Here is an 18,048-nt window from a genome sequence, read left to right as displayed (position 1 = left end):
GATATATATCCACAAGTAGGATTGTGCGGGTTATATTTTTAATTTTTTTTTTTTTCTGAGATGGAGTCTCGCTCTGTCACCCAGGCTAGAGTGCAGTGGTGTGATCTCGGCTCACTGCAACTTCCGCCTCCCCAGTTCAAGTGATTCCCCTGCCTCAGTCTCCCGAGTAGCTGGGACTACAGGCAGGCATCACCATGCCCAGCTAATTTTTGTATTTTTGGTAAAGATGGGGTTTCACCATGTTGGCCAGGCTGGTCTTGAACTCCTGACCTCAAGTGATCCACCCACTTCGGCCTCCCAAAATACTGGGATACAGGTATGAGCCACGGCGCCCGGCCACTGTGGGAGGTTATTTTAGACAGGATGGTCAGGGAAGACCTAAGGATGAGACATTAAGCAGAAACTTAAGGAAGTGAGGGAGAGAGAGCCACCAGGCTATCCGGAGAAAGGCTTCTGGGCAGAAACTACAGTAAAGGCCCTGAGGTGAATTGAGGTGTATGAAGAACAGCAAGGAAGGCCAAGGTGGCTGGTGTGGTGTGATGGAGCAGGAGCAAGACGGGAGATGCTCAGAGAGGCAGCTGGGGGCTGGGTCATGGAGGATCTTGTAAACCACGGTGAGAACTTTGGATTTCACTCTACTAGAGGGATTCGATTGAACAGAGTCTGATGTGCATTTTAAAAGGAAGCCTCTGGTTGCTGTGTGGAAAACAGAGTGTAGGAGGACAATGGCAAGAGCATGGAGACCAGTTGGGGGTAAGTACAGTATTTGTAACTGCAATAATATGGTTAAAACATGATGGAGGCTTGGGCTAGGATGGTAGTGATGGAGTCGAAAAGTGAGTGAATTCTGGATATATTTTGAATACTGAGTTAGGATGCTATGTTGACTGATTGGATATAAGAGTGAGGAAAACAGAGACTTCAACTGAAAGAATGGACTCGCTATTCACTGAGATGAAGAGGACTAGGGAGTGAATCAGGTCTGGGGCTACTTCAAACCACCACCCCTATGGGCCTTGCCATGGAGCCCAAGTCTTACAATCAGGAATTTCTTTGTGTTAAGGCCCTGAAGGTCCCTGCCAGCTGGGAATACATTAAGCTATTATCTACCATTTACACTGCAGTTGAGATTCATTTACCAGATCAGCCACAGGAGGGCAGGGCCCTAAGATACACATCAGAAACAAACATCCTCATTGTGTCTTGGGCCCTGGTCCCAGCTGTGTTCTCCGTCAGAGCCAGCAATCTCATTCCCACAGAGGGGAGACTGCAAAAAACCACTTGTTTCACCTGAGTCCAGCGGGAACTCAGGCAGTGAGTGTCAGTCTTGGCTGCATAGTAGAAATGCTGGGAGGAGCTTTTAAAAATCCTGAAGCCCAGGGCCCACCACAGACCAGTTACATCAGAATTCCTGGGGTGAGGTCTGAGCATCAGTATTTTTTTTCAAGCTTCTGATGATTTCCAAATGTAGCCAAGATTAAGAACCATTGAGCTAAAGGAACCTTAGACTTCTCATCCTGAGCCAAAGGGGCAATTTGTTGGCAGCAGACAATATAGCACAATGAAATCCAGAGCTGGAGATCGTTGCAGAAAGTGATTACAGTATTGATTATACATGGAGTTGATAAATGCCTCTGTGTGTTGCACAGCCTGGTGCTCCAATCCTGAGCAGGGACTGCAGGCTGAGGCAGAAGCAAGAGAAAGGGGCAAGATAGATAGAAAGATCTGTAGCTATGCTCAGGCAGCTGTGTTTGATTCCATCTCCACAGTCATCCAAAGTTCCACCAAGGTGCCACAAACATGAGGCAAGGGGAATCTTTCTACCTGATAGTCACCTCTCTTCTCTGCCATCATCTGCCCTCAGATGACTGCATGGCACAGTGTGTAGAACGAGGCATCTCTAGAGACCTGAATGGGTCATGCAGCTCAACCTTCATTTTCACATGTGAAATGGAGGCCTGGGAAGAGGATATACTTTACCCAAAGTATTGAAATAATTGCGTAGCAGAGCCGAAACCAGAACCCACGTTTCCTGAGCCTTTGCTTAGTGATTGTTCCCCCACAGCAGGCTAAAGCTGGGAGTCCTTTCCTGATCTTTCATCCACTGGTTCTGGTTCTACCTTGGTGTTACGTAATGGACTCAAAAAATGAAGAACCCCAACTGGTATCCTTTTATGTATTCACCACAGTGAAGAGGATGGCATCCTTGCTATCCCTACCAAAGATGCAAGATTAGATCCTGTCCTAGTGAGTTTCTGTTTGTACCACTGAAAAACCAAAGATTCAGTTAATTATAGGCACAAACCACAAAGGAGGAAATGAAATTGCCAATATTTTCAGGGATTATAATCATTTCCAGGTGTCTGTTTCAGAGTTATTTTCAGCTTGTTTATACTTCATTCCTCATTGACCCTTGTCCTGTCGGTCTCTAAGATTCCATCCTATTCTCAGTCTTTAGCCTTAATGCTGGTGACTCATTCATTGCCAGCTGGTCTCTGCTAGATGTCATGGAGTCACATCTAGCCTTATGCTCAGACACAGGTGAGGCCTGCTTTGCAGTGTGATATGAGGGGTCTCTCAGAGGCCTCCCTGTCCCAAAGCATCTTCAAAGCTCAGCTGTGGGGCTTGAAGTTTGTAATATTAGGGGCACTCCTTTGTATTACAATGTTGAGAATTGGAAAGGCCCTGGTCAAAATGTGAATGAGGTAGTAGGAAGGCATAATACACTTCAGGGGCCAGCATATTACAGGCCTGCATAGGCCAAATCTTGCTCACCACCTGTTTTTGTAAATAAAGCTTTACTGGAACACAGCCGTGATCTTCATTTATGTATTGCCTATGGCTGCTTTCGTGCTACCACATATGGCTTGCAAAGCCTAAAATACTAATTATATGGCCCTTCAGAGAAACAGTTTGCCAACCTCTGCACTAATTCATAACCATGCACTAACCAGCTGTTTTTAAAACTTGCCTGATGATAAGAATCACTGAGGAGTGCTTGTTAAAGCACAGATGCCTAGGCTCATACCAGATTTTAAAAGTTAGAATCTCTGGAAGAGTGGGGCCCAGAAATCAACATTGTTGAAGATATCCCAATCCATTAGGCATACATTAATTGAGCACCTTAAGGCTGGAATGTTTGAGCTCTTCACTGACCCTATTTTTTTCTCCAAGCAGCTGGGAATCTCATTTTGCAGCAGGCACCCTTTCTGGCTAAAATGAATTTTGGCCTGAAACATGGGACTAGAATTGCTAAGTACCTCTGGGGCCACTGCAAGCCCCTTGAAGCAACTGTGAAACCAGCAGCTTGGTGGAATAAGGAACAGAAGAGAGTCTGCCTTTCCCTCAGTGCAGAATTCAGCAGCTGGTTATTTTTTGACAATTTTTAAAATTTGGTGTCTGTATTAGTACAGATGTCAGGGTTGTGATCACTCAGATCTTGACCAAAGTCAGGTATAGGGCCAAATATTTTAGAGCAAGATAGGGCCCCACTTCGGTAACTGAAAAAAATGAAACTCAGGTTCTTGAAGCTTTGACTGATTCGCCCTTCTGGCTCACTGCCTTTGACACCTGAGCCTACTTATAATCAATTACTATAGCAACCACTGTGGGAGCCTAGGACAATGGAGGGTCATCCTGGCTTCACCAGATCACTACTAAGGGAACCAGGGGGCCTTCCTTCCCACACTCAAGACTGCCTGGACATGAACATATCCTCTGCCTGACTTCCAAAGCCCGCCACAAACTACACCTGACTCTCTAACCACCTCTCCAAGATCACCTTTTGCTGCACTTGGTGGTTCTATCCACAGCTCCCTGCACACACTGGGCTTGCTATCACTCCTGGACCCACCTCACGCTGTTTCCTCCCTGTCCCCATCCTTCAGGGTCTACAGTGTCCTTTTGACCAGCTAAATGCCATCACTTTACAGTTTAGTTCAAACTCTACCTTTATCCTGAATCCTTCCCCAACTCCTCAATTCCCCTTCTTGGATTTCCTATAGTACTCCTGTTAATCCACACTGCCATCACTCATATCCCCAACCAGGCTGTATAAGCAGAGATGCCATTTTATGTTAATATGTCTCCCCCTAGCACCAAGCACATAGTAGATATGGCATAAAATCTATTAGTTGATTGCTCAAATTAATAATGAATTAGTTCATTAATTCAGCATATATGGTTGGAGTATCTACCATCTGACAAACACTATATGTCAGGAAGCTCTGTAGAAAACCAGTTTTTCTGAGGTGGTTCCCGTTATTTTGGCTTTCTTTTTCTAGGCAGGTGGCTCCAAGCAGAGGGGATTCCAGTTCTTTAAGTACAGGCTGTTTTCAGAACCAGAAAACTAGGGTTTCATTTGAAACAGATTGTCTGTGCTTGCTTTATCAGGGTCATTCTTTGTCATAATCCAGTACTTTATCTGTTTAAAAATATTTACTGATTACCTACTGTGTGCCAAGGTCTAAGGGTTTCAAGATTAATAAATATCCAGTCAGTCATGAGGACTAGTTGGTAATTCAAAGATTAAGAAACACCCTTAAATACACAGAAGCTTATTAAGTGGTTATCTATGCAGTATGGTTTGAGGGGACCTGGGAAAGAACTCCTGTGACCCCTCTCCCCAGTTGTCTGCCATGCTATGAGTCACTCTTACAAGGAAAATGTCATCTGAGAGAGACTCCATATCAGAATCATTTGCTGAGCCTTTTCAAACCAATACCAGGGTCTCATCTCCAGAGCCTCTAATTCAATGAGTCAGGGCAAGAGCCCAAGTATCAATATTTTTATGTTTTCTTTTTTTTTCTGTCTCTGCTGCTCGAATGAATCAGAACTGAGTATTAATAGTTTTCAGAGCTTCTCAGATGGTTCTAATGGATAAACAGGGTCAAGAACCATTACCAGGCCAGGTGTGGTGGCTCACGCCTGTAATCCCAGTACTATGGGAGGCCAAGGCGGGAGGATTACTTGAGGTCAGGAGTTCGAGACCAGCCTGGCCAACATGGCAAAATATTGTCTCTACTAAAAATGCAAAAATTAGCCAGTGTAGTGGCACATGCCTGTAATGCCAGCTACTCCAGTGGCTGAGGCAGGAGAATCACTTGAACCCAGGAGATAGAGGTTGCAGTGAGCTGAGATGGCACCACTGCACTCCAGACTGGGCGATAGAGTGAGACTCTATAAAAAAAAAATACCAGCCACAGTATGTAGGAGTAGGTATTAGGCCATTATCCGCCACAGAATGTAGGAGCTATTAATAGAAAGAGACTTGCAGATTGTCTGGTCCAGTGTCTTTTTTTTTTTTTTTTTTTAATACAGATTCCTAGGCCACATCCTGGACCTATTAGGAGGTTGTCTTCTGGAAGTAGTGGTAATCAAACTTTAACATGACAAGAGTTTTATAATAGGTAGCAGTCTCCTCGCACCCATGAGATGCCAAGTGCCTGCTATGAACACAGTATTATTTTCTGTGATGTAGGGGGTATAACATTAAACACATATTGGGAGTCTTCAAGAAGCTTTCAGTATAGCTAAAGAGAGAATATCTGTCAGTGGAGACTTGTTAAGGTAGTTATGTTCTATAACATTTCCATGAACACTGAATTAGTGAATACTGAACTGTTGCTCCAATATTTCACATAAATTATGGTGTTAAATTTTAAAAACAACTCATCCTAGTAGCTTCTATGTTCTTTATTTTACAAAGAGAAAATGAAGCTCAAAAGTGTTAAGTGACTTGCCTGAGGCCACTCCACTCACAGGTGCCAGAGTCAAGACTGAAATGCTGTCCAACTGGCCCCAGAACTGCAGTTTGTTTCTTGCACTACACTGCACTGCCCCCTATCGTCTCCATCCTCTGATTACCTCTGTATGAGAACTGACACAAGAAGGCAGAGCATCACCTTGTCAGACCTCGGCTGGGAACGTGTGCATTGGGTAAATCAAAATTTTCACACTCTGCACATGTCTGCAAATGACCAGGAAAGTGCCATGAGTGTTGATTTTGGGGGTTATAAATAAATTTTTGGGAGTAGGCAAGTTGGCAAATAGGGAATCTGCAAATAATGAGAATCGACTGCACATGTATGTAAGCCTGACATTCAATTGGGATGCACTAGGATGGTCATACTAGTTGTAAAATACGGAGAGATTCTTTCACGCTGATTGGTAAGTAGGCACTGCCCTAAGCTTCCTGGATGCCACCTGACCTCTCCCCCTGGACCTCCTTACAAACGTAGATCAACTACAGGGTTAACATCTGGCCTAATTAAGAGGACTTCAAGACTCTGCTCCAGTGCTATTACTGACTCATATTTTGACTGGATTGACTCCTACTGTACAGGTCATTAAATGTTTTGACAATTAGCCCTGTGTGTGTATACTCATCCACTTCTATGCTCCCAGGGTTTAGAGAGCACAAGGCTGACAACTAGAATGTAAGCTCTGTGAGGGCAGGGACCATGTTTGTCTGGTGCACTGCTATATTCCCAGCCTAGAAGAATGTCCAGAATAGTAGGTGTTTAATAAATGCTTGATGAGTGAATGAACAGATTAGGGAAATGCTCACTGAGGTTAGTCAGGCAAAGCTGTTTGGAGAACATGAGTATCGAACAAGGTCTTAAAAGAAACAGACATATATTAGAAGAGATGTGGAATAGTACAAGGACAAAAGTCCACAGGGCAGTAAGACCTAAGAAGGAAATGTACCTAAGAAGGAGAAGGAAATCAGCCTGGCCTCAGCAAAGGGGCCATGGGTTGGGACCTGCAGAGTGAGCAGAACAGGGGGTAAGAAAATGTTGGAGGCACTGGGATGGGAAAGTTGAGATAGAGATTGGGGTGAGTGTTATGCCCTTTATTCTGCACCTAAGTTTGGACACTTGAGTTTTGTTTAGGTTGCTTTGATGGTTGGAAACTGGGTTTCCTTCATTCCTTCAATCAATATTTATTAGCACCTACTCTGTGCCAGGTGCTGGGGATACAGCAGTAACAAAACACAGTCTCTACCCTCATGGAGCTGACATTCTAATGAGGGACAGAGATGATAAACATGTAAATATAATATCTCACGGGAATGTAAAATGGCACAGCCACTTTGAAAAACAGTCTGGTAGTTTTTTAATAGACTATATATACACTTACTATTTGACCCAGCAATCGTACTCTTGGGCATTTATCTCACAGAAATGAAAACTTATGCCCACAAAAATCCTGTACATAAATATTATAGCAGCTTTATTTGTAGTAGCCCCAAGCTGGAAACAACCCAGATGCCCTTCAATGGGTACATGATTAAACAAACTGGTACATCCACACCATGGAATACCGTGGGGGTACTACTCAGCAATAAAACGGAACAAAATATTGATACATGCAACAAGCTGGATGAATCTCGAGGACATTTTGCTAAGTGAAGAAAGCCAATCCCCAAAGGTTACATATTATATAATTATATTTGTATATTATTTTTGTTTGTTTTTTAGAGAAGTGGTCTCGCTCTATTGCCCAGGCTGGAGTACAGTGGTGCTATCATAGCTCAAAGCAGTCTCCAACACCTGGGCTCAAGCAATCCTCCTGCCTCAGTCTTTCAAGTAGCTGGGACTACAGGTGTGCACTACCACATCTGGCTAAATTAAAAAGAAAATTTTTAGAGACAAGGTCTCATTCTATGTTGTTCAGGCTGATCTCAAATTCCTTAGTTCAAGTGATCCTCCCACCTCAGCCTCCTAAGTAGCTGGAATTCCAGACAGGAGCCACAATGCTTTGCTTCCATTTATATAATATTTTTGAAATGATAAAATTAGGGAAATGTAAAGTCGTTGACAGGGATTGGGTGTAGGGGGTGAAGTGAGTATGATTATAAAAGGACAACATGAGGAATCCTTTTGGTGACAGACTTGTCCAGTTACTTTTTTAAGTTTTAAATTTTTGTGAGTACATAGTAGGTATATATATTTCTAGGGTACATAAGATACTTTGTCACAGGCATGCAACGTATAATAACAATATTATGGTAAATGGGGTATCTTGACTGTGTTGGTGGATACATAAACCCACATGTGATAAATTCATATTGAACCATATACATATGTTGTATCATTGTTGATTTCCTGGTTTTGCTATTGCACATAGTTTTTTTTGTTTGTTTGTTTTTTGTTTTTAAGATGGAGTCTCGCTCTGTCATCCAGGCTGGAGTGCAGTGGTGCAATCTCAGCTCACTGCAACCTCTGCCTCCCGGGTTCAAACGATTCTCATGCCTCAGCCTCCTGAGTAGCTGAGACTACAGGTGCGCTCCACCATGCCAGGCTAATTTTTTTGTGTTTTGTGTAGGGATGGGATTTCACCATGTTGGCCAGGCTAGTCTCGAACTCCTGGCCTCAAGTGATCAACCTGCCTCGGCCTCCCAAAGTGCTGGGATTACAGGTGTGAACCGCTGCACCCAGCCTATTGCACATAGTTATGTAAGATATAACCACTGGGAGAAACAGGGTAAAACAGGGTAACAGGTACATGGTATACCTCTACTATCATTGCAACTTCTTGTGATCTATAATTATTTCAAAAGAAAAGTTAAAAAATATAATATTTCAGCTCTGAAGAAAAAGTAAGCAGTATCAGAAGATAGTGACAGGTAGATGCTATTTTAGAAAGGATACTCGGAGAAGGCTTCTGCAAGAAGGTGAAATTTGAGAAGACCTGACTAACAAAGTAAACCCAATCTTATACTCTGATCAGAGTAGTAAATTCTAACCACACATCAAGCACGTTTTAGTGAGAGAACTGGTGGTCATTTTCAAGACAGGAGATTGGGAGGTTGGGACTGACTGCCTACTGCCCACGAGGCAACTGCACACGTGCAGCAAAGTGGTGGGGAGGGGACTATTGGTAACAACAATGGAGTGATGGGGCTTGCCTGCCCAGAGACAAGAGAACTGGAACTAAGAAAGGCCTATCTGCCTGGGAGCATTGTGTGTACATATGTGAGAGAGCACATGAGTGTGTGTATATGTGAGTAGTGTATGTATGTATATGTATGGGTATGAGCGGGTGAGTGTATGTGTGTGAGTGTACGTGTGAGGATACATGTGAGTCTATTAGGTATGAGGTTGTGAATGAATGTGTGAGTGTATTGTGTGTATCTGTCAGTGTGTATATGTGTGTGAGTGTATGAGTGTGTTAGTGAAGTTCACACTGATGCAGAAGAGGTCTGGGAGCTGGGGGCCATGGGGAAAGGCAGTTAGTTTGAACCAAGATTGATTTCAATCCTGCTCTTGCCTGGTGAGCCCATGCTGTGCACCTGTGTTCCATCCCTCGCTGTGTCATCTCTCTATGGAAAATCTTGCCCTATCCCTCAAGGTCCAGCTCAGGTGCAGCCTCTTCCTTGAAGCCTTCCCTAATTTCACGTCCCCCACCCCCAACAGATGTGACCTCTCCTGTGGCTATACATTGAGGGTACAGCATCCATGCTGGGGTGCAGAGGACTGCTGGGGACATGAATAAGGGGACAGGTGGGCTGGAGGTAGAGTGAGGGCCCTGAATTTTGCACATGGAAGTTGTGTACCTGGGTTTGTGCATTTAAGCTAAGATTGCTATAAGGATATAACCAATAATGGACACTGAACTTTCTAAATCCAACGCTTGAGGAGAGGGGACTAGAAATTTTTACTTTTAATAAGTAGTCCTGGCAACTATTATGATCAGGTATGTTTAGGCAACACTGTTCTACTTTAAATCTCTCAATGTACAGATGATGAAACAGGTCCAGAATGGGGAACTGACTCATCCAAGGTCACAAAGCCAGTTAAGTGATTGTACTAGGACAAAGATGAATCTGTTTGTCCAAGTGTATCCCCCAGCAACTTTATATTAAATTATATCACATATGGTGCTGTGTCTCATACATTGTAGGTAACTTATATGAATAAGATTGGCACCTATCATCATCCAGGACTTTATGAGAGTTCACATTGGACAGATACATTTTAATGGAGTACAGCCAAAAAGAAGTGGAAACTGTATTCGGAATTGAAGCAGTGGGCAGCTTAAGTGGGTAAAGCAGAAGGCACAGGACAGAACACAGCACAGCCCTTCAAAATCCTCAGCTTTGGACATGAGCAGAGACATGCTATTCAGAAGGTATTTAAGTTCACTCCTAAATCCTTGGCTCATATGTTGGTTGTAGTCTCTGAACCCCCAACCCCATCAGTGTTGCTTTCCAATATGGAAATGTCACCTCTTCTCAGTCAGGAGGAAGGGCAGATGGCAAAGAGGCTCACTCACCTGATGAGTGTGCAGAACTGTAAGAACGATGAATTCCTTAGCGCTCCTACAGAGAAAAGAGGAACAGGAGAGTAGTGTATCATGTACTAGGTATTCATCTAGTATAAGAAGCAACACCAGAATTTTCCCCTGGCTGCATTCAGGTATATGGATTAGGATAGAGGGCAATCTGAGTGTCTGCATGGACACTTTGCCTCCAGTCATTTGTGGAGGCCAACACAAACCATCCATATTAATTCACACAGGCATCCGAAGATGGTATAACCATTACCTCTGGGGTTGTCATTTTTTAGGTCTTCTTTTCATATTCCTTCTCACATACTCTCTGTAGAAATCTCCAAACCTTAGTAGCAATTTTATGTGCAGACTAGAAAATTCTCAAGGAAAACTGAAAGTCTGCATTACGGAATTCAAAGTCAGAGAGTCCTGGGAACCATGTACAATGATTATTGGTAATTTGGTATTTAAGTGAGAGGAGACATTCAAAGTAAAAACCCAAAGGAGGTCATTTGGTCACCATGACTCATACTCAGCAGATTTGTTTTAATTGAGGGACCAAAAAAGAGAGCCAGGGAGCAACAGATGGAAACCCAAACTCTCCAGATAGCAAATATTCAAAAGAATGAAGAATATGAAACTCTTCCGGCAAGAATTATGCCAATGATCAAACAGGCTGTGAGGTATGAAAATTCTCTCCCAGGAATACATAATCTTTTAAAAGAACTAAAAGAAATGGAAATAGTTTGCCTTGAAGGAGCTTCCCCTCTCCTTGTTGGCCCTTTTCAAATGTTTACGTGAACAAAGTCATTTAAGAAGTAGAGTCAAGCTGCCCTTGATTCTGGATATTTGAGAAATGCCAAGGCCCGCAGCTCTAGAACTCTGAACATCTACCACATTTGGTGAGGCAAACTACAGGGATTAATCAGCCCCAGGATTTGGGAAGTTCCCAGAAGTAAAGAGTTGTGTTCCAGGAAAAATACTAAAGAAAATACTTTATCTTGAACAGGGGAGGGGCATAATATAAGTTGCATTATGTGACTCGTCTCCTCCAGCCCCTTGCCATGTCTCCCCATTTCATTTAGAACAAAGCCACAGTCCCTATGGTGGCTTCAAAGGTTCTCCATTATCTGGACTTATTTTCTACAACTCTCCTCTTTCCTTACCAACTCCAGTCCTACTGGCTTCTCCCCTGTTCCACAATCGTGCCAAACACACTCTTGGCCTTAGGGCCTCTGCACTGGCTGTTCTCTCTCCAACACCTTCTCCTCCCTCAAGTCTTTCTTCAAATGTCACCTTCTCAATGAGGTCAACATTGGCCCTACTGTTTAGTTACATTTTGCACCCCTGTGCCCAGCACTCCTGATCCTCTTTACCTAGATCTACTTTCTATTCTTAATAACGTTTATCAGCTTCTAATATGTTGTAGAACTCCTTTGTTTTTTTTTTTTTTTGAGACGGAGTCTCGCTCTGTCGCCCAGGCTGGAGTGCAGTTGCCGGATCTCAGCTCACTGCAAGCTCCGCCTCCCGGGGTTACGCCCTTCTCCTGCCTCAGCCTCCTGAGTAGCTGGGACTACAGGTGCCCGCCACCTCGCCTGGCTAGTTTTTTGTGTTTTTTTAGTAGAGACGGGGTTTCACTGTGTTAGCCAGGATGGTCTCGATCTCCTGACCTCGTGATCCGCCTGTCTCGGCCTCCCAAAGTGCTGGGATTACAGGCTTGAGCCACCGCGCCCGGCCTGTAGAACTACTTATAATCTTTTCTGCTTATGATGTATCTCCTTTCACTAAAATGTAAACTCCAGTGAGCCGGGGATCTTTGTCTGTCTTATTCATTGCTGTATCTTCAGTGTGTGGAACAGCGCCTGGTGCATCAAGGACAATAATAAATACTGGTTGGTTGATTGATTGAATGAATGAATAACCCACTGGCTCCCAAAGTTATTAAGAGTGTGCTCTGCTTTAACGCTGAAAGAGCTCTGGAACCCCTCACGAAATCAGCCTAACTTGTTTTGGAGTGCAAAGATATCTACTGAAAGCAAAGCAGTGACTTCTGAGGGACCAGGCTGAAAAAACTCCAACATGCCCTAATAGGATAGAAAGAACTCACCTCATATTGGTGTGGTAGCAGAGGGTGGAGAGTGGAGGGTGGGGAAATGCAATATACAACTGAACTTGGAGAAGAGTCAAAGAAAAGGTCATTAGGGATCAGACACATTTCATGGTATTGAGCTGGAGGGAGCATGCCAAGGAAGCCAAGAAGTGCTCTGGACTTCAGGAGGGAACATTCCAAAGCCCTTCAGAGCTAGTTAGAGGGTGCTGTTCCATACACAGATTGCTATGTCTGCCTTTGAAGGCAAGGGAAGAGCTCTGGGACCAGGTGGGCTTTTGGGAGCCTGGAAAGATGAGTGGGATGAAAACACTCTGAACCAAGAGGAGTTGAAGGAGATGGAGGCAGAGATGAAGTCAGACTATGCAAGGGGGAGAGAGAGAGGAGGAGAGAGAGAGAAAGAGAGAGGGAGAGAGAAAAGGAGAGACAGAGAAAGAGCGAGCATGTACATGGTTCCATTTGGAGTGAGATAGCCAAGCTCCCCCAAAATGAGGTTAGTCCATGCAATTTGGAGCCTTTACCTCTTATTCTCTAATTCTTTTTCAACAAATGTATGCCAGGGTGTGTGCATGTGGTGTGGATGTGGGGTAGGAGAGTGTGTATGGTGTGTGTGTGTGTGTGTGTGTGTAATATGTGTAGGAGTAAGGGATAGGTAAAGACAATGTGATTACTCTCCATTTATAAACAGTGGTGATCCCACAACGTTCCTTTTGTCATCAGCTTCCATCTGGGGAGGGCATTTAGGGGCCACAAACACTATGGACAGTATCCACATTGGGAGGTTCTCTTCCTCAACCCACTGGCCACGAATTCTGATTTTTTTTTCTGGAGTGGGGGAGTTGGTCAATGTCTTGCTTGCACTGTGCACATATCTAGGATGTTCTTTTAATGGCTTGATTCTCATCTGTCACTTGGTCTGTCCCACTGGACAAAAAAAAAGGGGGCTGGGGTGAAGAGATTCGTCGGGTGGAGGGAGGTAGGGGTGAGACTCCAGCAGGGAGTTCTTTGTATCTGTTCACATCATTGGAGATGCTAAGCCAGTGTGTGTGAAGGCTCCTGCTGACCCTGAATAGCTGGTCCCTGAAGTTCTGGGTTAGCCAGGAGCCCTGTATAGGGCTTCTCTGCCTGGAAGGATTCTGCTCTCAGAGTGAGGGGGGATAGTGGCAGCCCCATGTCACCGGTGAGTCAGGGGTGGGGATACTGATCAGCTCCTGCCAAGAGGCCCCTGTTACCTGATAAGTTCTATGAGCCTCTCCCTCGGGGCTTCACTCACGTCTTCCTCATTAATAGCCACAATCTGGTCACCAGCCAGGAGCTTGTTCTCAGAGGGGCCTCCTGCAAAGGAGAGGAGAGAGATGTGAGGGCTTAGGGTTACTGCTGGTAAAGTCCAGGTCTGGGCAAGTCCCCTGTGCCTGTAGGAGCTGAAGCAGGTGCTGAGGCCTGGAGATGGTGCAGGCTGAGCTGTGGTGATGTAGGGGTTGCTATTCGAGCTCTCTGCTGCTGTTGCTGCTGCTGCTGCTGCTGCTGCTGCCTATAAGCAGATAGAGGGCAGAGGAATGAAGACAGAGAATGGAGTCGGCCTCCTTTAGTTCCATGCCAAGAAAGACATGCTCTGGACTTCAGGAGCAAGCACTCCAAAGCCCTCCAGAGCTAGTGAGAAGGTGCTGTTCCAAACACAGAACGCTAAGTCTGCTTTTGAAGGCAAGGGAGGTGCTCTAGAACCAGGTGGGCTTTTCGGAGCCCCGGAAAGACAAGTGGGATGAAAACACTTTAGCTGGGCATGGTTTAGTAGCAAAAGGTCCCAGACTTAGATGAGGTCAATAAACATTTTACTGGCTTGCTTCTTAACGAGGAACACAGACTTCCATTTCATAGGCGGGACTTGCTTAGGTACAAGGAATGACTTCCAGACTACTGGAGGTGGTCAGGCGACAGGAGGAGGAAGGATCTTCTTACTTGAATATTATTCATACTTACTGGTCTGTAAGGACTTAAGCATTCACTTATCTGAAGACAGAGGAAAAATGCCTAAAGGGTTATTTTTTTTTCAACACTGAGAAATGCCACTGTCCAATAAATGAGGGGAACAAAGTACATACCCTTGTGCAGTTGGATATTTGTTTCCTCTCCCTCCCATTTCTTTTCTTTCTTTATTTTTTATTTTATTTTTATTTTTTTGAGGTGGAGTCTTATTCTGTTGCCCAGGCTGGAGTACAGTGGCATGATCTCGGCTCACTGCAACCTGCACCTCCCAGGTTCAACAGATTCTCCCACCTCAGCCTCCTGAGTAGCTGGGATGACAAGTACACTCCACCACACCCAGTTCATGTTTGTATTTTTAGTAGAGATGGAACATCTCCATGTTGCCCAGAGTGGTCTTGAACTCCTGACCTGAGGTGATCCACCTACCTCAGCCTCCGAAAGGGCTGGGATTACAGATGTGAGCTACTGTGCCTGGCTCTCCTTCGCATTTCTACTGCAAGGTTAAGAAAGCAGACCTATCTGAGGGCTGTACCTTCTTGGTTGGGGCAAAGGGTGAGGGTAGACGGGTACCACAAGGCTACGCTGCCTCTGATGTTTAGCAAAGATCTTCTTGGAGAAAAGCTTCTCAGAGACTTGGGGAGAATGAGAAGTCAGATCCAGCCTGACTCAAATTTGAAAGAATTGTTCAGTGACATGACCCACTATCAAACCAGCCTTGACTCTTGTTTGAGTCCACCTTGAAGGGCCAGATCCCAACTTCTCCCTCTCTCTCCAAAGAAGAGGGCTGCCCAAATTCCAAAAACACGAACATATACAACAAATACATCACTTGAGCACAGCTCAATGGCTCTGGAGTGTAGAGCCTATGTGCTGAGGATGGCTGCGCCAGCACAGGCAGCAGGATTCATTGCTCGAGCAGCAATTGCCCTAAACACACTAAGCCAAGTCTCCTGACAGTGCACTGGCTTCAGGAGCAGAGTGTGGTGGTGAAGAGAACACTCTTTACAGCCAGACAGACCTGGACTCTAATTCCAAATCTGCAGTTCACTGGTTGTGTGACCTTGGGTAAGACATTTAATCTCTCTGAGTCTCTCTTACCTCATCTATAAAATGGGAAAATAACAGTACATATGCATCACAGAAATGTTGGGAGGATGAATGAAATGATAAATATACAGCACTTAAAACAGCTGATTGATGTTGCTAAGAATTGGATAAATGGTAGTTATTATACCATCCAAGGGACAATTCCTTTAACCCATTTCATTCCTTCTATCTACTTCTGCCAAAAATGCCAGTCTCTTAGGTGGAGGCCACTCTATCTATCTTCTTCTTCCTTTCCCTCCCCTCCCTTTCTTCTATCTAACAGAAGAGGTCCTCAAGGAACTCAACCTCCTTTATGGGCCTTGACCCTTTGATGGCACTGGTAACATCAGTCTGCTACTGCTTTCACAAATGGTTTGTTGGCTTGATCAACCATAATTGCTCTTCTGTAGAATACTTTTTTTTTTTTTTGTCTTTATTATGGCCTCAAATGAAGAACCAAACAAGTCCTGTGCATTCAGGAGCCACCTGGACCAGAAGCAGCACTATGGATCAGTCTTTTATGGGGCTTTTATAGGGCTATGCATGCCAGCCCCATGGCTTTTTGTGGTTCGTGCCTGGGGCTTTTCTTCTCTTCACCCCTCCAACTCCTTCTTCATTGTTATACCTTTGGCAGCTGAACCCCTCTAGGCCTGGGGGCTTCCTTCAGCTGTGCAAATTCTGTCTCATTTGAAGTTAAAGTAGGGGCTCCTGGTGGTCTATTACTGAGTGTTAGCTGGTCCCTCTTTCCTAGGATAAATTTGATTTCTGATCAGAGATTCAAAACCTTTTTGCCAAACTGCATGACTGACTCCAGAGCCTTAGGTCAGCCACGGACTCCTGTACTAAATTGTTGTTGTCGTGTGTGTGTGTGTGTGTGTGTGTGTGTGTGTGTGTGTGTGTATGTGTGTTTTCCCCCCTCTGTGCCCTCTAGTTGAAGACAGAGCTTACAAAAATCTTTTTCTTTCCCTTGGAGGATTGCAAAATTCGTCAAATTTCTGCAAGGCCAGTTTGTACTCTGGCTGCTCCTCTTGACTGAGCGAGAAACTGTTGTAAACATCTAAAGCCTCAGGCCCAGCAAGTCAGGAATAAAGCCCCATTCCGTCTGTCTTTTTTGTCAATGCCTAGCACATTCAAAACAAAACAGTACTTCAGTCTTTTCCCATTTCATTCATGATAGCAGGGCTTCATAGCTTAGGTGGGGCTTTGCTTGTTCCATCCCACATGGCCCCTTACAGGACCTACTTCCCCTGCATGGCATCAAACAGGCCCAGGTGCAAACCCTGGCTCTGCTGCTTACAGCTGAGTGACACTGGACAAGTCATTTCTCTTTCATTATGCCTCAGTTTCCTCATTTACAAAATGGGAATGATATTACTTATTTACCTTGCAGGGGTGGCTGTGAGAATTAAACAAGATGATGTAAAGCACACAGTAGATGCTTAATCAATGGTAGATGTTTGTTACTGCCACTCAAGCATTCAGAGATTTCATTATCCTCTCCTCTCCTATCCCACCTGTGGTCTGTATCTTCATTCTGGTCTTCAATGGCTGACCTATTTCATGAGTATGTACATGTCTCCACAATCTGATGGTTAGGTTCTTGAGAACAGGAACTGTGTCTTGTACTTCCCTACAACATTGCTGGGCTTAGAGTAGGCAATCTATAAATACTTGTTGAATTAAATAGAATAGGCACATCTTTTTTTTGCAAGACATTATGGCTCTTTTATGAATGTTCTATGCAAAGGGAATCTTTATTAAGACCCAGACGCTGTTAAACAATCAACTGCAGCCTTTTTCTAGGGCCCCAAACAACCTCAATGGTTGTGTCTATCAGTCTTAAAAGGCCAGCTCCCTCACACAGTTATTGGTTGGCAAGTCTTCAACCATTCTTCATGAATTCTTCAGCAACACAGTTAGAATGCTTGGAAGCTCTGCTTTTTGGGAAGACATGTGGGTGTTGGGAGACAGGAGTCAGGGCTAGGGGGACACTCTGAGGGACACCTACCTGGCCTCACAGATCGAACCACCACAGGCCTCTCACTGCCAGCCACGAAGCCAAAGCCATATATAGGGTCTCGATGAACGGTCACTTGTCGCAGTATCTCTGCTGGCAGCTGCTCACATTCCATATCATTTGCGCTCTCTTCCTGCATCACATGACTGGGGAAAAGGGAAGATGGGAGCAAAACAAGATGCACAGGGAACTAAGCCTCAGAACCAGCAGGGAGAGAGGCCGGTTAGGGTTCTGGCCCTGGCACCCAGAAGTTTACAGCTTAGCTTCCTACATCCTCTGGAGCCAACAGAAATGATGACTGCCTCATATTTCAGATTGGAGAAAGAGAAACCTAGAAAGTAGAAGCTACTGTCTTCAGGGCTAGAGCCAATAGAAGAAACTGATGTCTTGAGCCTGAAATTAGAGTCAGACCCTTCCTCTCAGATATTGGAACTCCAGAAGGAATCCAATACAAATATTCTGCAGAAGTTAACTGTCATCTTCCACTGACTTAGCTATTAACTCCTTAAAGGAGACTAAAACCTTGCAGGAAGAGACCACAAGACAAGTAAGTGGCAGAAGAAATGTAAAGTTGTTCCAG

General features: G+C 44.5%; 1 protein-coding gene across 1 annotated transcript in view; it reads right to left on the bottom strand.

The window, feature by feature from the left end:
* The window catches only part of FRMPD3 (FERM and PDZ domain containing 3), a 79,925-nt gene extending 62,284 nt beyond the window's left edge, over positions 1 to 17,641 (bottom strand). Inside the window, exons 1-3 of the mRNA XM_015127964.3 lie at positions 17,460 to 17,641; positions 13,615 to 13,717; positions 10,279 to 10,324 (exon numbers count right to left, since the gene is read on the bottom strand). Of these exons, the coding sequence (XP_014983450.2) occupies positions 10,279 to 10,324; positions 13,615 to 13,717; positions 17,460 to 17,607 (297 nt within the window). The 5' untranslated portion in view covers positions 17,608 to 17,641. The remainder of the gene's footprint in view (positions 1 to 10,278; positions 10,325 to 13,614; positions 13,718 to 17,459) is intronic.
* Positions 17,642 to 18,048: the final 407 nt, after the last annotated feature.

This window comes from Macaca mulatta, chromosome X (genome assembly GCF_049350105.2).
Source record: "Macaca mulatta isolate MMU2019108-1 chromosome X, T2T-MMU8v2.0, whole genome shotgun sequence".
Lineage (NCBI taxonomy): Eukaryota > Metazoa > Chordata > Mammalia > Primates > Cercopithecidae > Macaca > Macaca mulatta.
Note: the sequence above shows the minus strand (reverse complement) of the source record. Positions and strands in the feature narration are given on the sequence as shown.